The sequence below is a fragment of the Poecile atricapillus genome, chromosome 3 (genome assembly GCF_030490865.1).
Source record: "Poecile atricapillus isolate bPoeAtr1 chromosome 3, bPoeAtr1.hap1, whole genome shotgun sequence".
NCBI classification, from domain to species: domain Eukaryota; kingdom Metazoa; phylum Chordata; class Aves; order Passeriformes; family Paridae; genus Poecile; species Poecile atricapillus.
The window spans coordinates 46,426,684-46,449,454 of record NC_081251.1 but is presented as its reverse complement, the minus strand read 5'-3'; the positions used below and the strand labels follow the sequence as shown (position 1 = coordinate 46,449,454).

Below are 22,771 nucleotides of genomic sequence, written 5' to 3'. Positions count from 1 at the left end.
TGTTCTTTGATATAGTAAGCCTAAAATTGCAGCATAGAAATAGGCAGAGCTTTATCTTTACTGTTTTATGAAAGAAAGAAAGAAATTCGATATAAGTCAAAACCAGACATTTTTCATTTCTATCGTCTGCAATGGAAAGCCATCACAGGAATTACATTGCTGCTACAAAGCACCATAAAGGACATGTCTTCAAAATCCTTACAGCAGTAGCAGTATGACAAATGCAAATGGGTAGTAAAGCAAGAGTAAATATTATAAAAAGATAGCTAATGTGTCAGAATTGGGAATAATCAAAAGGAGACCTTGAGCCATAAGAAAACTAACTGGTAAAAGGAAGTGCAAAGTTTCAGTGCTGTCAGATAGATTGACATGTAATATAACATGGCACAAATTCAACTGTACTATACTCAGAGTCTTTACTTCATGAAGCTCAGAAAGTGATTATTTTTTCCTTTTTCTTGATCTTCATTTTATGGCATTGGTGAGTTCACTCTAAGTTGCTTTTGTGTAAATTTAGATCCTTGGGTGAAAGTAAGATGTGAACAATTGAGGGAAAAAAAAATTAGGAAACAACTAAAACCACTAATATGAGATGATTTCCTTATGTAAACACCTAGCTAAAGTATATCTTCAGGTTGGAGGATATTTAGCATTAGTTCTGAACTTTAAGGGGTCCCTAATGAAAGAAATCAGTAAAAGAAGTCTGATAGTGGTGCATTATTTATTGTGTGCTTATCACTGAGGGTTTTTGAGCCTTGTGTAAAGGAATTCTTCTTTAGCTGGTTGCAGATACCATTAAAGTATTTCCAATGTGCAAGGTATTCCTGTATAAAAGAGAAAGATTCTTGCTTCATATAGTCAATTTACAGTGTCAGGAGGCTGAGGGCAATAAGAATCTTGTAGCTCTGTAGAAATTCCACTGAAAACTTGTCACTTCGCATTTCAAAAAGTTGGCATATGAATTTTATGAAATAGTAAAATGTGTTTATATGGAGCTTGGCAAGCTGTTTGATAAAATGCTTGTAAAAAAGTGGTTGTGTTGCTTAGATCTCTGTGAATGGCTTGTGCATAAAAGCAGTTTTTTGACAAAGTAACAGCTTAGTTTGGCTTTTTCAGCCTAGAATAGAGTATCATTTGGGCATGTTTCTAGTGAGCTGACTGGTTTCTATGAAAACTAGAAGATTTTTTTCTTTTTTAAATAGATTTGAACAATGTTTGTATTACATTTGAATGCACTGTATCATTATGTTTTTTAGAGATTTTGAGCAGCTGCAGCTTCTATTTGGTTCAGTAGTGTTTGTACGGTTTGGTGAGGTCTGGAGGTACTATTTGTGTTATATGTTTAGCTAAATTAGGCACCTGCGTTTACAGAATTTTCATTAATAGTTCAGTAGTCCAGAAGGTGTAGAGAATAGGTATTTATATTAAACTGTCCAATCCTTTATGTCATGTACACTAAGACCAGACCAGTGACTTTGATGGGGGAAATCATGATATAAGCCTCACGATTGCAATTCAGTCGCCAGTATTAGGTTTTCAGCTCTTTATGTAGTTGGAAAAATCTGTTACAGTTTTTTTTGTGTACTGCTTCAAAGCAGTACTTTTGCTAAGTGTTTTTTTGGACGCATTCACATCTGTCTAATAAAGCAAAGAATGCAGCTTTTCCAGTCATGGTTAGGAAAAGCAAGTTTTTTTTTCATGGCTTACCTCTCCTCATTATGTTCCTTGCCTCTTCTTTGATCACATTTTAAGCTGCAATGTTGTGCTTAGTTGTTTCACTTCTTGTATGTCCTTCTCATATGAGAGGCAAGGTTCAGGATGAGTGAGGTTTGGAAATTCTGTTGGTTGTGTATGCCTGAGTTATTTTCCTTTACTTTTTCAAAATGATTGAGTCCAGGCCACTACAGAGTATTTCTGTTCCTTCACCAGGATGTCAGTTCACCTGCAGGTGGATGTTTGCATGAGTCAGCAAGCTGACAAGATACCACTGCTGGTTAGTCAGGAGTGCAAGGAATAGTGGGATACTTGAGTCAAGTAGAAAATAGGCCACTCTGTTCTTCATTCTGTAGCAGCCACAGCTGATGCAACACTTGAAAAAGCTGTATCTTCATGTGAATAAAATTTTTCTATTTATTGCAGCTTCTGCTCACCTGTAAACAAACAATTGAGGTGTCTGCTTTTTCTCAGTCTAGGGCTGTTTTTTCATTTTACTCACCGTCTGCGTTTGGGCAACAAAGGTTATTATAATATTACCTTTATAGCTACTTGGAAAGAAAAAAAACAGTTTGTAATTTTAGTTTAATCTGTATGTTTCAGAAGACCTTTCAAAAAGCAAGTATGTGCTTTTTAATCTTGCTACTGAAGGAGTGACAGAAATACAAAGTGATCAGCTTTCAAAATGATGGCAGTAGAAGGGCCAGGATTTGTACCCTGAGCAGCTCCCAGGCTCACTGCCAGCTCAGTAGCTGGTGCTGCCCTGGCAGACCCTCCTGCCATGTTATCCTTTGGCAAATATAAAGGGTTTGGCACTGCCATGTACTTACAATGTATCAGCTGAACAAAGCATATAGATTTATATGCTACTGTAGTAGTATGCTTTTGTAACTTGCCAGATTACTTTATTGTTACTGTACTTGTGACTTTTTAGAAGAGAATTGGTATAAAACAGGTGTCACCTTAGTTGCCAAATACGGAATTCCCTTTTGAAAGCTGGGTAACAGTTATGCATGTCTGGAAACATCACTGTGGAGTACAGGCGTAGGAAGGGGAAGGCAAATGAAATATTTTTTCCGTCTTCTTTCCCCTATTTTTCAGTACTGTAAGCTTGTAACTGAAGAAGAGAGTCTGTTTTCCTCCTTCAACTGACATTGGCATGCAGAATCATCAGTGTGAGGTTCTTCACTCACAGCATACAAGTCCACATAAGAGAGTTGAGTGTCCCTTTCCTGGCAATGTTCAAGGCCAGGTTGGATGGCGCTCTGAGCAACCTGGTTTAATGAAAAGTTTCCCTGCACATGGCAGGAGGGTGGAACTAGATGTTATTTAAAATTTCTTCCAAGCCACACCATTCTATGGTTTTATGAAAGGTAGGACATGGGAGAGAAAGAAGGATGGAGTATATAGCCAATGCAAGTATATAATCTTAATACAGATTACAGATGCTTATGGTTGTGGCCATGTCAACTTTTGTTTGTTTTGGTTTTTTTTTGTTTGTTTGAAGCAGAAGTGGAAAAATATTGAGAGGAAAAAAATCTGCTATGAAGCATGGCTCCGTTGGAAAAACAGAATTTCTCTTGGGGCAGCTTGGTGTATTTGGTATTTCTGCTAATATTGTTACATTGTTCAGAGGTTACATCAGGTCAAGGTGGTGGCTCAGGTCACTGTGGTGGTAGAAGAGGTAAAGGTAATCTGCTTGATCTCTTAAATCAGTATTCGTGTAACAATTGATATGTGTACTGTTCTCCCCATACTGTTATTTTGTCAAACTTAAGTAATTTAAGGTCTATAGCAGGAGTTTGTCAGGAGAGGAAATTTGCATTCAAATTAGCTAAATGCTGCAAATGAACAACATTGGTGGCAAAATGACAGGGAAATGAGTATTGCAGTTGCATTTACTCTTAAAAGAGAGGCAACTCACTGATGTGGCAAGGATTGTACTCTCTTGAATGTGAAACTGGAATATTATTTACCAATGCAAGTTGATACTTGTAAGACATTTGAGAGTCTATAATATTTTATATCTTTATGTTTTCTTACTTCCTTTGTTTGACATTGCCTTGGACATAAGTAATTTGAGTGTTGTGCTGTAGCTGCTCTTTACTAATATAAACCTTTGGCAGGCTAAATCACAGAATTATTGACCAAAGTTGAAGCACAATGTATTAGATCCTAAACAATTACTTCTCTCTGCAGGAAAATCTCTTATTTTTGTATCTGAAAACCTGTGATTTGCTTTCCACTGTCATATTTTTTCTTTTCCTGATGAAGCTTCTTATCTTGGTGATGGTAGAACGGCTGAAGGTGTTTATACGTTGTTTATACCTTGTTAAAATCTCTCAAAAGAAAACTTAAATACTAAATTTACCTGCAAATCCTGAAAATACCTCTTAACCACTGAACACTCTCAATATGTGTGAGAAAGAGCAGCAGAACTAAACCAAACCTGTCAAACTAGTTGCCTGCCATGCATTCTAATAGAAGAGTCCCCATCTAGGAGGAGATAATTAGTACTTCATATCTGTGCCTCAATGAGAGCTGCTGTTGCAGCTATACCATGGCTTTGCTTCCTGCCCAAGAGGATAGTGCAAGTGGTGACGAGTAATTTTTAGTGCTTCCCACAGACTCTTGCATATGGTTTCTCCCATGGCTATTTTGTCACTTCTTCTGTTACTCTTCCTGAAACTAAATGCAGAAATGAGCTGTAAAGCGCATTGTTACCTTTCAGAAAACAAATAGTATTTGGCAGGTGTTTTGTCTGCTACTGTGGTAAGCACAAAGGTGGTGTGGTGTGTTTCCTCTTCTTGAGGAAGAAAGGGAGGTCAGTAAGATGTAGAAGGGGTTGTGTTTGAGAGAAATAGGTGAGTTTTTCCTAATCTTGCAAAGCAAGAATTGTACATAAATTAGCCCATAAGATCTGAAGGAAAAATTTTCAAAGTTGAGTGGTGTTTTTTTATTTTAAAGAAAGGAAGAGGGAAGAAGATTCCTGTACTGAGGGGGTTAAGAATTTTCCAGTAGAGCTGCAGGAAAAGGAAGTAAGAGGTTGAAGGGGAAGAAAAGTTCCTTTTCTGTCCCCCATCTGGTAATAGGGAGCAAAGCAAGATAGACCGTGGACTAAGTCAGAAACTAAATACTTGTGCAAACTGCTTGACATATCAATTTAATATGTTGTATTTCTGGGTCACCCAATCTAGCATGTTATATTGTGGGTAGAAGTGTAGAGGTGTTTTTCATAAATTTATTTTCAACACGAGTATTTTTACATCGTGTGTGATTTAAAAAGAAACCAAAAAATCAGCAAAAACTCCAAAGCCCCAGAAATTTCTGTGCCTCATAATGTTGCAGATGTGTTTGTACAAGTAACCAAAATTTCTGTGGAGTATCCTAACCAGATTGCACTAGAGGTTTATCAGTAACATTAATTTTTCACCTGTGTTTTGAAAATGCCTACTGAAATGCTGTTTGCCTCTTCTGTGGCCCTAATCAAGCTCATGATTTGCATAGACTTGGGTCAGAAGATTGTCCTCTGTTTGTAGCAACTGGTTTATGTGTTGTGAAGTGACTCTGTTTGCGCTTGCTGCTGCTTTATGTTCGGTCCAGGAGGAGGTACAGTCTACATGTGTGATCAGGAAGGGATTTTCAGCAGCAGTGACAAGAAGCTCTTACACTGTGCTTCCAAAGATGTGCTGTTCTGAGAGCTCCTTTGCTGGCATTTGAGAACTGACATACACTGCTTTTTTTTTTTTTTTTTTTTTTTGGGTTTTTTTTTTTTTTTTTACTGAAACAAAGTGTTAGAACTTAAAAAAGATTTATTTTTTCAGTAACAGCACATTTGCTTGAAGGAATGCTGAAACTAGTCCAGGACAATTGCATTTAGAATAAATTGGCTAACTCAGTATGTGACTTCAGGAAATGAAGAACAGTTTCTACTTGTGTAGCAACTACAAGAAGTTTATTGTTTTGACTTGACTTGAGTTTCATGTTTTTTAAATATTATAGGTTTATAAAAGACCTCCCAGCTCTGGGACTTTGGTTTGCATGGTTTGTTTGACTATAAGTTAGATGACTGACAGATGGCAAGTTGTGATGATATTAAGAAATCATTATACCTCTAGTGAAATTCACTGTCTCAACAGATTCAAGAAGAAAAAAGTGCAGAAGTATTTTTAACCAAAATTTGTTGCTGATAAAGTCCAAGTAAAGTCTTTAACTCAACTGAAATTTAACTTCTATATCTGAATTTTTTATCAACATTTTTTTTTTAGATTTCTCTGTGGGAGTGCAGTCCTTTCATTTAGTGGTGGGAGTTTGAGAGAGCTTATAAAATACTAGTGTATCTAATAAGACTGGAGGGAAGAAATGGTGTGGAGATAGTATCAACTGACCTGTACAAAATGTGTGTCTGTAAGTATGGGTTGGGTTTTTCGGTTGGTGTGTTGTGATGGGGGTTTTTTATCTTTTATTATTTATTTAATTTTACTTTATTGGAAAGCAGAACTGACTCTTCTGCTTGTGAGAAAGATTGAAGAAGCTGAGATTACTGAAAGAGTGGATCCCTGAAGGGCATTGTTCATGTTCACGTTTGTTTCTGTCTTTTCTGGGCTTAGCAATCTTTAAAACAGTATTTTCAAATGAGGCCGCTGTATAACTGTGTGTCCCTCAGTTGTCATCTGTTCTCTACAAAATTAATGATCGTGAAATATTCTGCAGTTGTTCATCTTGTAGAAGAAACCACACTGAAGGTAGGCTTTCCAATAGGCAGAGCAATGGCCATAGCTTCCCCTGTGTGCTGGGAGTGTCAGGTTACTTAGTCAAGTATCAGGGCTCTGGACTAAGTAAAAATACACATATAAAATGGGGACTGTCTGGAACAGTGTTCCCATAAAGTGGGCCTTGCATGCAGTATGTTTTTTTTTTTTTTTTGTTCACTCTGTGCTGACTTAAGTAGAAAACGTTATTGATTTCTTTTTGCAGTCAAGTGAAAATAAGAGTTATAGGCAATTGACTAGAGGCAGAAGCTAATATGTTGGAATTGAAACTACATCTGGAGGTGTGCTTCACTATTTTGAAGCAATGTATCTGCTTTCCTCATGCATTAGTTGAAGGAAAAATCAATCCTTTTTGTGTGGCCGAAAGGTTTTCTGCCTGTTTTGTCCCCCCTTTATTTTGTTGTCTTTATTAGAGGACTTGGAAGCATTCACACAGGTAATGCTGGGAAACTCTGGCTCTGATTGTCCTTGACTTTCCCACCTCTTTGCTAATGTTGTGGGGTATGAGAGCCTGAGGAGATGCAAGGGCCACTCATGCATGATATTTCTAGCAGCATGTTTGGTTCTGAAGTCGGCTGTTTTGAGAAAGATACTTCTTGAGTATCATGAAGTCATGAATTCTGCAAATTCAGAGGTGTTGAGAGAAAATTCTCACCTGTGTTTTATAATGAATTACCGTGGATTCATGCTAAGATCTAGCACCTTGCACATTCAAAAATGTGGTGGTGTTTATTGCTTGCGTTAATTATTGTCAGTGCTGCTGAGAGTGAGTGTCAGCTCATGTCTTTGAATGTGTCTGTTCTTGAAACGGATTTTCTGTATCACTTGTCTTGTTCTCAAGGGCATTGTAGACTTCAAAGTTAGCTTATGTTCATATCTTTTGATTAAAACCAGTCATTGTACTGGATAACCAGTTGTTCATTTGCCCAGTTCTGTCATGCTTCAAATGAGAAACAGAGGTAGACAAATAGCCAAATTTAACTTGACCTTCAGAACAACCAAAGGACTCGGTATGAGTAGAATGCCATTTATTCTACTTTTAGTGTCACTGCAGGGATGGGGAAGAGCAGCATAAAACTTCATCAAATGATGTTCTTAAACCTCAGATTGTGACAGAAGCCTGTTCTGACTATGGGACATGGAGTTCTAATATCCAAAGGAAGCAGGATGCCCTTCCCTTTCCCTGGGAACAGATATGATAGCTGACTAAAGACCTTGTTTGTTCTTTGGAAGTAGCAAAGTTGTTTTAGTGGCTGCAATGAACACCTCTGTCTTTGAGAAATCCTCATCCCCTGACACCGAAGTGAGGAAAAAAGTGGAGATGCTCCCTTAAAAAAAAAAAAAATCATCAAAAATATGGGTTTTTTTTACATTTCAGACTGAATTAAATTGGATATTGTGGTGACTTCATGGAGTTTCATTCCAGTTCTTCTACCTTATTTTGAGGATGTTGTTTCAACTTTGCAACTTTTCAACTGTAGTAAATGTGCTCTATATTACTCTGCCCTATTCTGCCCATATGGAATTTGGGTCTTGCTTCTTATTCATGATCTGGGTGTAGCTTTAGTACCTAAAGGCTAATTTACCACCTAAGAATTACACTAACATTGTGTTAGCAAACTTTCATGTAGATCTGGCTTTGAGAATTGATAATTTCACTGTAAATGGTTTGAGTTAGGAATTCTGAAGGAAAAACCAGAAAATTTGTGATAGGTCTCTCATAATCTGGGTTTTCAAGTGCTTTAGGGGAAGCATTTGATTATGTCATGAATCAGAAAAGGAAATCTGAGTAACTGCAGCTTTTAGGCCATTGCCCTTCTATTAGGTTTTACATTGAGTCAATAGTTCTGCTCATTCTGCTATTGACGAACCTAATGCATTGTAGGGATTTAGAAAAAAAATCTGCACCTGGTATTTTAAACATGTTCTTGCTAAAAAAGACCCCAAGAAAGTACAGACTTCCTACTATTTGGTGATTTGATAGTAATTTCCCACCTATCAAAGTTGCAGTATTCAGCCAGATTTAGCACTACATAGAAAGAGCTGTGATGAACTTTAAGCTGGACTATGTAGTTACGGTATGGCTTTAAGACTTAAAAAATGCCAGTTTCTTGGAATTAATTTCTTCGCATTTATAGTTAGTCACAAGCATTCTTCTTGTTTTATGGAGAAAATGGCAGATTTCTTTTTTTGGCATAGTCTTAGTTGGGCATAGTCTGTTTCTGTGACCTTGGTACATAATTTGCTGACAAATAAAAATTTGTTTCCTCTTTATTTCAGAGGTATTTTTCTCCTTGCTGCTGCTGTTCCTTGTTTTAAGGTAGCAAATCCTCACATACATTATCCTTTTGGACAGGGACATATTTCTTAAATCTTTTTGTTATCTGTAATCAAGCCTGTCTGTAAAGAAATAAAATCAGGTGCAGCTCTCTCCTCTGCTTAAATGTAGCAAATGCTGGAAGAAGTTACCTGGAGCAGCAGAATAGTTTTACAGCTTTCAGGGTTTAATGTGAACGCTTTAGTTTTTACCCTTACAAACAGGCTGTCAAGTCTGATTACCCCAATCTGCTTTGAATGTACTTGTATGAAATTCACAGTTCTCAGTTGCTCCAGATACTTAGGAATCAGTCTAATTTTAGCAATGGCAACAGCTCTTTAGCTGGTTGAGTTCTCTGAATTTTCATCAATAAATCTGGAGTGAGGGTGGCAGTGATTGAAGTTGTGCTCTCTTTCCTTGCAAATACAAAATTTTATTATTATAGTGTAAAGGCTAAATTTTAATAGATTAAGTTTAGTAAGATTTCCAGTGGTCTGGTATTACATAGATCTTAGACTGTGATGTGAAATAATTGGGAATTGTTGATAACAGTTAGAAGGTATCAATGCTACAAAGATTTGCTTTTGAATTTCTGAAACTACTGGAATAAAGAGAAGAGCATATGGTTATATGTAATGGAATACTTTTAGTCGTCTCATATTCATTTTAAGAGACCTCTGCTCTCCATTCCCAGTCTAGTGAAATCATAGCTGGGAAAAGGCATCTTTTTTTTTAATGGCAGAAAACTTTACCAGTGCTCAGATTCACTTTTTGTCCTTTTCCATTAGCTGTCTCCTCATGCATGAGGAATCATTTATGTTATGTGAAGTTTGTGGGGGATTTATAGGAATTCAGCGTCTTTTGTGGGGCTCTGTGGAAGCAAGCAATGTCAGGGGCATTGTGTTTAATGACAAGTAGCTTAGCATCACTTTAAGAGCTTGCCTTGTTCTTTAACATTTAACATTTCCTCCTGAATTCATAATCTGGTTTACAGATGAGTAAACAAGGAGAAGGATAGCCATATCACTAGTGTGATTTTGAGATACATTTGGGGTTGTTCTACAGATTATAAAGCAAAATATGTTTCAATTTCTCATGGGATGCCGTGATAATGTGATAATACGATGCAGTTGGTACTTTTAATATGAGCTCTTCTAGTCTGACTGGAAGATGGCAGATTTTTCAGCAGGCAAAACTGTGTGTAATGGTTCTTCTGCCTATTTCTCATAGTGCATGTGATAAAACTCAGATATCTTTTTAAAAAGCCAAATTGTAGTAATCAGTTGCTCTGTATTTGAGTGTCTCTGCCAATTTATAGTAGACTTAAACTTAGAATGCTGAGTTCAACAAAAAAAATATATTTTCTTGAAAGTTTTTTTTTTGGGAAAAAATAATTATTTAAAAAGTTCACAGATTGCATTTTGATTCCTGATTTAGCCTTCTTTTGGCATACATTTGTGCCACCTGACATTGGCACTCCATTGAAAAATGGAGTAGTAAAACATACAGCATTCAGGAATTTGGTATTGTTGCATTTTGAGAAGAGTAATGTCGAAAATTGCATACAAATTTCTGCCTTTTGGATGTGTTCTTAGGTTGTTCTAAAGGGTTTTATGGGTAGACTTTAAGTCTTGGAGGTAGCAGAAGATAGAGAAAAGTGCTGTCACCCTGTTATTCCATGTATACACTGAGCTATCTGGTGTCAGGAGTGGGACCTAGTGGCGTTCAGTAGGTATCATGAGGCAGTGAAACCAATGAGCTGAGAAGCATTTAAGCCCCTTCTTGAAAACAGATTGTAAAGACTTGAGATTGAAAAAAAAAATCAAAAATGTAATATTTACTGTAGCATATTGTCTCCATTACAAAAAGCTTTTTCCTTTTGTTTACCTGGATCAGCCTTGGGCATTCTCTTTTCACTCTAGTTCTTTTAATATTACTATAGTGGACTGTCCTGTTTGATATAAGTTTGTTGCATTGTTTTCACTCCTCAAGTTTATTTGTAGATGTTGCAGATAAGATACAAGCTCAGCTTCTAAAGATTGAATAGCTACTGTCTGATGGGGAGGTTGGTTTACCATCCTTCTGTTGTCCACAGAAATTGAATTTGTTACCCAGTGGGCAACAAGCTGATAACTACACACTTGAGAGAGACACTAATTATTTTATTTCAGAATTCTGCAAGCCTGGGTGCCCAGTGGAATACCACAAATCAAGCCAAACAACTATCAAAACCTTCTGCTATTTATACATTGCAGCAAACAAAGGAATTAGTGTTCATTGGCTACATGTTACATTATCCTTGTATCAATTACTGTTCTATCTTCTGTTGGTTAATGATTCTCTCACTTCTCGTGCTAATCAGTCCCATGGTGTTTCTCTTTTGGGCCGATGGGTTTTTGGGTCAATGATCTGTGTGTCGGTGGTCGGGATCTCCCCCTGCAGGATTACCTTTCACCCAGTCAGAGTTGATTCAGCACCGTTGTTGGGTGAGGTTTATTAGTTTCTTCCTCATCCTGGGGGTTCTGCCCAGTGTCCTTGTGGCTCATAAATTCTGCATTCTTTGTGTCAGCTGTCAGTGGCACATCCTTATTTTTCCAACTTTGTTAACCTCCCTCTGGGTGCGAGATCACTGAAACCTGTCAGGCCCTAAAGCTGTTCTTTTTCTACCAATTCTATCAACCAGTAATTTGTCTTTCTAACACCTGGACATCACTTAGAGCTCGTGGGCTGCTGTCTGTTTCACAGACTAAATCTCCCTTCTTGTTGGTTAGGCTTGAAAGATCAAATGTTAAAGAATATATTTTCTTAAGAAGATTTTACATATTCCACATTTTGCAGCACTGCCACTAAGAGGAAAGCCCAGGTCCAGGTGACATACATATCTGCTCTTTCTTTATGAGAAGTCCTTTCCTGTGACTGACACACATGATGTTCTGTTTGCAACACCAAGGAAGTTCCCACCAAACCTCTGGGGGATGCATCAGCACAGAGGCCAGCTGTGCAGTCCACAGACATTACTGAAACTCTTCACAGCAGCAGAACAAGGTAAACGCCTGCTGCTTTCATCCATTCTTTTCATGGCCAAAACCAGCCAGTTTATGTTGTAGTTAACTTGGCTGGCTCTGGGTTGTAAGAGCAGCCTGTAGCTGCTGTGAAGTTTTGGCTGCTGTCTGTGAGGAAAGTTAAATCTTTTAAAGGGGTGATGTGGTCAGGGATTTCTTTTCAAATTTCTGCTTACCATCCTTAGTGTTTTACATTTTGAGTTTCTTATGTAGGTCTCAAAATGAGACCAAATGCAAGTGCATTGAAATACAACATGTGTACTGCTGGCTAGAAACAAGTTAAGATCAATCTGTAGATTGACAGCCTCTGTCATTTGTGACTGGTTGTCATGTGGATGAAAATGAGTTGGCTGAGCTGCTGACTGGATAAGGATTGATACGTTTGGAGGATAGCGGTAAAAGAAAATTACTTTTCTAGTCTGATAAAGAGCATGTACCCTAGAGACACCATGTGTAGTTTTTTTGATCTAGTAATTCATTTGGCTTAGTGACTGCTCCTGTATCCATAAAAACATTAAAGCACAAGAACTCACTACTTTTTGCAAAGGATTTATGTCCCTTCTCCCAGTCAGTCATACATAGACTTATTTTCTGGTACTGTTACCTTTGTAAAGGCTATGGCCATGTGCTAAGTGCAGGATTAAATCCTGCTTGTGAACAGCTTGTGTAAGGTAACCAGTGCTGAGCACGATCTATTTAGTGGGTTGGCTGCTGAGTTCTAGATGAGGTTTTCAGTTAGTTTCTAGTTGCACATCAGTGTCATGGTTTTGCCTTTTCTCAGGGGGAAAAAGGTTTGCAACTCTTTGTGATCTCCTGCTGAGTGACTAACTTCATGCTGTCTGGCATTAAACAAAGTGATCAGAGTGTAACCAGATACCTGTATGGATATTGTGTTCCTGGTACTGTGAAGGACACTGAACTCCATAGTGTTCCCAGGCTTTGTCCTACAAAGTCACAAATACATAAATTCCATTAGTGTTGTTACGGGGATGAATTGTTGTTCTTTTCTATTAATTTTTTTCCTAGGTAAGTTTTGAAATGCTTTTATGGTGCACTTTTTTGGCTTAAGAAAATGTGCACTTAAATTATTATTTATTTATGGTATTGTGCACTTAATTTAAGGCAGCTATTATTTGTATATACTGTAACGATAATATCTGTATTAACTGATGTGATAGTCACAGTTCTAGCTTCAGAGTGATTGCAGTCTTTCAAGCCAGTTCCTTGATGTGGATAATTAATTTTGAAGTTGGAATATATGTTAAATTATCTGTGAATTCAAGAGAGACCATCATTGAAAGTCTTCAAATTTGAATAATAGGGATAAAACAATTGTTTGAACCATGCACTATTTTCAAATCCTCCTATTTTTCTTATGGTCTTGGGCAAGTTGTTTCTAGTTTTCCATTAGCTTGTTTGTAAAGTAGTTTCTCATATGGTGGGAGGTCTCTGAAGTACAATTGCAATAGTGAAGACAGTTTAGCTCCTTTGAAATGCTGTAATTATTCTAAATCTTCTGAACTACATTTTTTTAAAGTGCATTTGGTACTTTTTTCTTTCCAAAGCATTTGGAAAATGGAAACTGAAAGTGCTACCCAGAAGTAGTAGTAATATTTTCATTTTCTGTATTGAATACTGCAGCTGGAGATCAACCACTGAGTACAACTTTTTGGGGCAAGAGAAGAGAGTTTTCCTTTGCACAGTACAAATTAAAATATTGACATTAACCTTAAGGATTGCACAATGGGATATTTATTGGTGAGGGAGAACTTGATCTTGAAGACCAAGTTTTTATAGTGGAGGAGTGTTCTCAATACTTGCTGGTATGCATGAGGACCTTTGTGTTTGGGTGCTGCCTATGGCAGTCTGAAATACTAGTTTAGAAGTATTCAGGTGGGCAGTATCTCATATTGGCAGTGTCTTTTTGGTAAGAAGTTAATCCTCCTTAGAATAACATGAATTGTAGTATTTCTGAAATCAGAAGCAAGGCTGATTTTAATCTTTAACCCCTAATTTTGTGTAAGGGAGCTTGAAGCATAGAGAAGCCTTGTAGTTTTGTGATGCAATGCTTGTTTTATCAGGCAAATTCTTCTGCATCACTTTTGAAAAGCATTAATAAAAATTGTTAACTCACAGCTTCCTCAAGTATGCTTTCCCTCTGAGTTCTGCTTTGCTATGTTTTTTGCTCAGATTAGCAAACACATTGCTGCCATTAGCTTGGGGTGGCTGTTTGATACAACCTGCTTGATTAAACCTTGATCTGTGCCACTTGCTTCCTGCCCACAAACTCCCTTACAGCTGGAGGTTAAGACCTTCAAGTTAGTTGACCTGTTCCTGAGACAGTGTTACTGTGGACCAGATAAAAACGGTTGTGAGCAAAGACCTTGCCTTGTGCTTGGCTATCCCTGGCATTTGTGCTTTTTGCCTCATACCAGAGCTGTGTGGTTTGTGGTTGCTGTTTGGATTTGGTGTTAACTTGATCATGCTTGCTTCACTCCAGTAAAAAATGTACTGATATAGGATCTGTCAGAAAAGGATTTGTAAAAACTTTCCTGTTGTGTAATTCTGTACAATTTCTTGAAATGTGTTCAGAGTTCACTAGAGTTTTTCTGAAATGAAATATAAGTACTTCTCCCTGTCTCAAGTGTTTCATGAGAGCATTGGTCTTTAGGGAGTTGAACAGTGTACTTACCTATCACACACACACAGTTTGATATTATTTATTGAATTGGTACAAGTAGGGAAATAGCTAATAAAGTACCTGTGTATTCTTTTCTTTGGACACTTCACTGAATAACTAGAATTGTGTGTTCATCAGATGGCATTGGCTGACTTGCTTTTGAAGTTTCAAATAGATTTCTTTCTTTTTCAAATTATCTTGAATGGGAAATATTATTAGCTAAAATACCACTTGGTGGACATCATTTGGAATTAGCTATTATGTTTCCATAATAAGGACAGTTAACTTTGGAAAAGTTATAGACTTGCATTCCTGCCAAAGCAAGTAAATAGTATTTAAAGGAGGCTGTGTTTATGATTCCAAAGCCATTGTATTCTTGACCTGACAATTTTTTTACCAATCTTTTTGCAGTTCTTTATCCTTGCCACCCATTTATTATAAAAAAGCATTTAATTGTCCCTATTTTTGCTCATTTTTTTACAAAGCCTAGTGTTTTAGAGCTATCTGGGTTGCAGCTCAGTAAGACTCCCTCCTTTTCCCACATGCTGTAATACCTTAGGTTGTTGGATTGGTTAGGGGTTTATTAAAGCATATTTAATAATTTCCCATTTGTATCTTAAATTCCTGCATGGAGTGGCTGTCTACCAAGTGCTGACAGCCTTGCCGTGGTGGTGGTGTTCAGCAGTGCTGCTGAAGGCAGTGTGTGTGCCAGGTGTCATGCCTGGTCTCTGCAATGACCTTCGCTCTGTGAAGGTCTCAGTAGCTGGAGGGAGTGCTTTGTGTGGAGAACTAGTTCAAGGGTGGCCATATCAGTGTGGTCCTGTGCCTGGTTCAGTAGATGTGCCAAAAGAAGGATGTGATGCTGTAGTGACTACTTTGCTTTGGGATTCCAGCTGATAGTTGTGCACTGCATAGTTTAAACCTGACCATAGTTTACATGATTTTGGTTCTGCAGACAATATAATTTTGCTTCACTGTTTCTGTAAGCTCCCTGCATTAATACTTCGCAGCGTATGGAAATCCTCTGCATAGGTAGAAGGACCATGTATAAGAGGGGATGGGCATTTACTATTTACTGTTTAAAATTTGGACTAATTAATGAAATCAAAAACAATTCTTGTGAGATAAGGTATGATCTTATTACCTGTGACGTTACATGTGTTTTCATGTGTAGTTGGAGAACATCTAGAATTGTTAAAATTTTATTTCAAAAGGTGTATGTCAGTGTTAACTGTAGACATGCATTGAGGGTTTAGCTGCTACTGAAAATTACTGAGAATAATGCTTGCCTGTGTTACGTACAATATGTGTAGATGGCTATTATTTCAAGTTCTCATCTTGCCCCATATTTTTCCACTTAGTCACTTCTCTTCCTGTGAATTTTGGAGGGAGAGGGTCTGTCAGAAGTTGGAAAACTGGCTGAAGCTGGCAGGACACAGGCTTGGAGCTCAAAGCCAGAGAGACTGAAGCAAGTGCAAATTGAGAATCTTTCTGTGTGGCAAAACAAAATGATTTGGGACTGGAAGAAGGGCTAACTGAGGTCTACCATGAATGCCATGGAGAATTTGGATAGGGGATTGTGGATTGCTGAATTGTAACTGGTGAGTCTGCAAAGGGACATCAACTCTGTGGGCATTGATGCCTACCAGCATCTGACAGCTGAATTCTGCAAAAACCGTGTTGTAGGCTGGTTCTGTTGTATCATGAAAGCTTCAAGATTCTACCTCCTTTTCTTGTTCTTTTGGTCGTCTCTCTAAATCACTTCAAGCTCTGATTGTTTAAAAGGGTAGTACAGTGTTGGGGCTGAACGTTTTCTCATATTTTGGCTTTGTACATCAGAGCTCAGAGTTTCACATGCTGTGTAGGGATCTGTCAATAGCCAGTGCTTATTATATAATTGGTTTAAAATGGTAGTATTTCAGAAATAAAAATGGCTTGAGAGTGGCTCATAAAATCAAGAGAAAAGATTGCCATTCCCAGATATTTCTAGGACAGTTTTCCAGGCATGGGATACAATTGCGGTGTTTTCACAGCTGTGGACAGTAACCAGGAATTTCAGGGAAAGTGTCTTCCAAAACTGTCTTTGCAGTTATCTGCAGATTTTATGCCTGTTTTTAGGGAGAAATGAGTATAGGTTAACTAAGTTTTTTTATGAAGTTTTTGTTTGGGAACTGTAAGATCTTTGTTAAAAGGAAACTTGCTTTTCATATCAAAGTGTAATTTATGTGTAAAAATAGATTGGCTTTTCAGCTTCTTCATCCAGACCAAATTAAGTGTTTCATCATTATACTTATATTGGTTGGTGTAATGTAAGTCAGAGCTAAATATATTTTTCTTTCTCTCTTTTTTTTTTTTTTCATGTGTGTACAGAAAAGATGAAAAGGAGTATGCACTGAAGCAAATTGAAGGTACAGGGATATCCATGTCGGCCTGTAGAGAGATTGCAGTAAGTGTACATAAACGAAACTAATTTTACTGACGTTATTACTCAACAGGTACTTTATTTTCCTAGAATTAAGTAACATAAAGATTATCCAAATGTTGTCTTTAAAGTATGCAACCATTATTCAGATCTGAGCCTTTTAAAGAAGCTTTTAAAATAATTTTCTTCTAATTCTTTTCCGGTAATAGCAATGCCTCTTTCTGATAAATCTTCTTTCATCTTCTTTTATGTGTTGAGGGGGAAATAAATGTGAACTTGTAAATGAAGACTTTAAAAAGGAATGTTTTTAAACTGACTTGAAAGAAAAAGGTTCTGAAAGATTACAAGTACCATCTGAAGTCCACTTACTAATGATGTATTTTATTTTAGACTAATGGTAACTTGTTGTTCTTTAGTATCTGAGAACAGTTTGTTCTCCTGATTTTTAATTTGTTTTGCAAAGTACAAAGAAGTTTCATAGCAAAATGAAAGACAGCTTTAATTATATGTTTATTACATGTGTCTTTTATTGCATACCTATCATTCCTTCAAATTTGGTAAAAAATGTTTGTAAATAAAGGTAGAATTTGATCTTTAAATGTGTTTCATGTCTGAAAATGTGCATAATTGACAAAATGCTGGATACTGAGTAAAATTTTGTAATGTGTTTCTTGCATTGCAAAAGAAGTGCACTTGCTTAATTAAATATTTACCTTGTCTTAATGCTGCCACTATGCAGTCAGCTGTTGAAATGTATTTTAGGATTGTGCCTAAAGCTTTTTATAATCTGGTAATGTTGCCTTGAAATACAGCATCCAGTTGTGCAATGCAGTGTGAGACATTAGAAACTTATGGTGTCCATGAACTGAGCAAACTACTGGTTTGTGTTTAGTGTAGTGTCCATGGTGATTCTGTATGAAGAGACTTAACAGATAAAACTGCTGTCCTTTTAAAGTACTTATCACTGTAAGGTCAAGGTTTCTTGTGGATTTGAGAAGTGGCTGCATTGCTGTCAGTCACTTTACACAGGATTTACCCAGTGACCTTTTTTCGCTAATATTTCTGCCTTTGCAGGAAATAGGAAATCCTCTTAACATCTGTATTCACGTATATTCTTGGTACTACAAAGTCATTTTTGACAATATTGAGGGGTTTTTGTCTTTTTGATCCTTACCCTTTGTTTTAAATTGTGCTGCTGTGAAGATGTGTGGACTAGTGTAAAGGAGACTTTCCTGTGGGCATGGTAGCACTGTGATATGGTGCTGGTTCTGTCTACCTGGAGACAGCAATGTAAGGAAGAAGAGAATGTCAAATTATGTTTTAACTCTCATGATACATAATTTTTTTTTTTTAATTAGTAAAGCTCTGTACAAAGGTTAGTACAGCTTGTGAATTTTGGCATCTACTGTGTAAGTTAGTTGACCGCTTTCAGCGGTTCTTCTGGTAATTATTCCATGAGTTATAGTTCCTTCTTCTTCAAACCTTATTGTAAAACTCTGTGACCTGAGCTAATGCAGCACATGACCATTTTCTTCAGTGAAATTTCAGGTAAAATACTAGAAATGTGAAAAAGGTAAAGGTGAAATGGTTGAAAAAAATTACAGTGTTTTTGTCATACGGAAACAGACCAAAATCAAGTGCATTTTCCATAAAAAGAGGCAGATTTCTAAATGATGCATCAATAGCTTATCTTGTAGTTAAAGGCTTAGATAGGTGACAAAGAGGGTCATGTTTACTGATTAAATAAAGATTATCAGCCTGGACAGAGGCCATTTTAAAAATGTCATGGGTAGTTCTTTTGGCATTTAACCCTTCCACTTTGCTCCAGCAGCAAAACAAACCCAAATCTCACTTTGGAAGAAGAGAAAATAACAGGGCGCCAGTGTACCTGGTTCTGTGTGTATATGTTCAGAATATTTTAATAGTTCTGTAAACTTTAGACACTTGACATACTCAAGAAATACATTGCTGAACTGAAAGGCATTCTGTTTTACAGTCCAAGACCCTTTTTGTGTGTCTTATTGCATAGATACCTATAGTAAGATCTACTGACTAGCTTTCCCTAAAAGAAAAGGCAGATCACTCTCCTCTTCTGACATTACAAATCAAATTGGTCTTTGCTTAGGATTTCAAAACCCATAAAGTTTCTCTTGCTGCTATTCATTCATAGGAGCTTTTTCTGTAAGAAAATTTATATCAATAAAAACATTATATAGGCAGGGGTTTCTGTGGCAAGTGATTGTTGCTTTATTTCTGCTGTGGGGTGATCCCTGCTTAAAGAATCCTTATTTCAGCCAATTCTGTTATATTGAGTATGAAAGTATTAGAAAGGACTCTTTATACCTCAAAGAATTGTGTGTGTGTAAAAATCCAGTAAGTTGCTGTAACTCAAGTGTATTCTGAAGATAACTGAAATGCTAACTAGTGCTCTTGTTATGAGGCAGATTTTTGCTTGGCTTAAGCAGCAGCATTTTTTGAAGAGCAGAGCTGTAAAATATGAAAATAGTGTTTATATTTTTAGATGATTATTTAGTTAATGAATGTGACATTTCTTTCAGCTCAAGGCTTGCATTAGCTTACTTTGGGAACCTGAGGTTGGTTGAAAGGAAGTTTTCAATTCTGCTGCTTTTGTATTTTACATTTTTTCCTTACCTTATTTAAGTAGGTTCTTTAGAACAAGAAGTGGAGACACAAGAAACAGACCAGAGGAATATTATTTGTTAAGGCTGTTGTTTTCCTGTTGAATATCTTGGCCATCATCTTTTAAGAACCAATAGCTGTGATCTGAAAAATCTGCCAACATGTAGCGGTAATGGAATTTGGTATTTCTTTATCAAAAAGCACCAGGGTAATACAGCTTTATCTGAGATTTCTTGTCCCAAAGGCTTCACTTCTGTGAGAGTATATCTGAGTTAATTTAAGGACTTCGTTTTTCACAGTAAAGAGACTATAAACTTCTAATTGTGGATTTTGGGAAAAATTAATTCAGAATAAAAGTAATTAGCCTTTTCTTAGTCAGTGTCATTCAGCAATAATGTAAATATATGGATATGTGTCCTGTCCCTGAACATGGAAGAAGTTCAGTGCAATTTTTATTGGCTTATTTAGCTGATATGATGAGGTTCAAGATCCTAAGTGAATGGAGCATGTCAGAAAGCAGGATCACAACCCTGGACTTTAGGAGAGCAGACTTGAACCTTTTCAGGTATCTGCTTGGAAGTATTCTGTGAGATACAGCCCTGGAGAGAAGAGGGATCCAGGAAAACTTGTTGGTATCCAAGGATCACCGTGTCCAAACTCAAGAAAGTTCCATCCCAGCAAGTGGGAAAGAAAGCAAAGGCAACAGGAGGCCTGACTGGATGAGCAAGGAGCTCCTTATTGAACCTGGACAAGAAATAGAATTATATATGAATTGGAAGCAGGGATAGGCAGAACAAGTGAAGTATAGAGCTGCTGTTTGATCTTGCAAGAATACGGGTTAGAAAAGCCAAGGCTGATGTGGAGTTGGGTCTGGCAAGGGACTAGAAGTGCAACAAGAAAGGATTCTGCAAGTACATGAATGTCAGAGAGATGACTAAAGGAAACATGAACCTGCAGCTGAATGGGAATAAATGGTATGGAAAAGACCAAAGTACTCAATTTTTTGTCTCGGTGTTTAACAGTGAGTCCAGCCTTCAGGAGTCTCATGTTCTTGAGACCAGAGAGAAGGTTGAGGAAGGAAGCCTTACCTTGGTGGAAGAGGTCCAGGTTAGGAGCACTTAAACTGGGCATACACAAATCTGGGGCACCTGATGAGTTGCTCCCACAAGTGCTGGGAGCTGCTTGGATTTCATTATGAGACTACTCCGTTACCTCAGAAAGGTAATGGTGAATGGAAGAGAACAAGTGCCACTTCTGTTTCCAAGGAGGACCAGGGGAACTACAAGTTGGTTGGCTCCACCTTAGTTGTTGGGGGGGGTGATGAAGAAGATGCTCATGGAAACCATTTCCAACCATGTGCAGGACAAGATGGTGATTGGAAGTAGTCAGCATGGATTTTCAAAGGGGAAATAATCCTAAACCAATCTGTTTGTTGTGTATAAAGAGATGTCTGGCTTGGTGAATGCTGTAGATTCTGTTCATCTTGACTTTAGTATCTTCCATAATAATCTCACAGAGTAGCTAGCACAGTCTGCAGATAAAAAAATTACTCTACTGAAGGTTTCAAATGAAACAGCGATTTGAGTTAAGACTTAGATATTCTTTGGTCAACTTCTGATCCTTTCTAACTTTTATTTGCACCCTTGCCAATGAGAACTTCCCTTCTTCCAAGGATAATTTACCAACTTTAGCCTTCTTTGTAAATAGTGACTTTAATTGTAAATTTAAATTCGATTTTTCTGTATCAGGGTGGTTTTATAACGAACTTTTTTTTTTTCCCTGTAGGGAAAAAAAAAAGAGACCAGGCTGTTGCAGATGATTTAAATGGGAGAAGCAGAGCCACAAACCAGCATTTCTATCCTGGTGTTTTTTAAGGAGTGCCCTAAATTGGTGCTCTTTTGCCCTGTGTGAATGTTGGGTCTGGGTCCTGTAACCATTTTAGTTGCTGCATGCAGTGCCTCTGTGTGCTGCTTGTTAGGGAAGGCTGTTCCTTCTGGGAGGCCTTGAAATGTTGCCAGTATGCTGTGGCACACTAGTGGGAGCGTTAGTCGGCCTTTGTTGTTCAAACTTGCATTTATGGGTATAGGCTAAAATAAATTCAGACTATAATGTTAAATGAGTTACTGAAAGCTCAGTTGAACAATTTGGCATGCACAGATCATTCTCAGGACTTTTGCCTACTCATGCAGTATACGTTCCAAAGTACTACAGCATACAAATATTTTGATTTCTGAGGGTGGGAAAAGTTTTAGAAGCCTTGTAGGTTAAATAATACATCTTTGTAACCGTTTTGTGTTTGTCAGCTCTCTTGAAGGCAGCTCTTTCGCACTGTATTTATGTTGTTTTGTGCCATGCTGTCCATGCCCTTTCCATGTAGGCGGTTCTTCTGGGGTTGTGTCCCCCTCTTCTTGGGTTTGGGTATGCTGTGATGTTGTGGTGAGCGAAGGAAATCAGCCGGACTTGCCGTCTCCATCTTGAAGCACTTGGTGCCTTTGTCATGTGTTTCCTCTGGTGCCATTGGCAGCATGGCACAGGAACTCAAGGGGACATGTTGTGCCTTGCAGGTAGAGCTAGTAAAACTTACTTGCTTTTGTCTCTGTCAGGTGCTGCACATCATTTACAAGCTGCTCTCACCTCCCTGTTTGGAAACTGCTTAGTCAAATGAGCTAAACATGAAGTTACATAATTTGGGACGGCGGACCAGGCTGGTCTTAAACATCTTTGACCTGTCTCTGTGTCTCTTAGTAATGTGGAAAAGATCAACTGTACAGGAATAATGATAACTTTTCAGTATTTATAAAACACTTAGAAGATTGGTACTGCCATTGTCTCTCTGCAAGTTGCATAAAATTTCATAATAGGTACGAGTTCTGTGCTTCAGCTGTATCGACCTTTTCTTTGTGACTATTGCAGCGGCTTGCAGTACTTGCAGCTGTGTAGGCTTATGTAGACTTTGGTCCCTGGATTTGTTGGAGGCAAGGCTGAGTAAAAAAAAGGCTTTTTGAAAGTCTGTACCTGAGTACAATTGCTGTAGGAGATTCCTTTTGAATGTCAGGACTTCTTTTCCCATGCCAAGACAGGATAAATGGGTAGAATATTTGGCAAAGTAAAATCTCCCCATAAATTCTCTACTACCTAATTAGAAAAGATTGTTTGTGGAAACTT

General features: G+C 37.6%; 1 protein-coding gene across 4 annotated transcripts in view; it reads left to right on the top strand.

Annotated features, from left to right (window-relative positions):
* Positions 1-22,771, top strand: part of CDK19 (cyclin dependent kinase 19) — a 120,323-nt gene that overhangs the window by 2,022 nt on the left and 95,530 nt on the right. For all 4 annotated transcript variants that reach the window (XM_058834928.1, XM_058834929.1, XM_058834930.1 and 1 more), the window contains exon 2: positions 16,915-16,990. In XM_058834928.1, the coding sequence (XP_058690911.1) occupies positions 16,915-16,990 (76 nt within the window). The remainder of the gene's footprint in view (positions 1-16,914; positions 16,991-22,771) is intronic.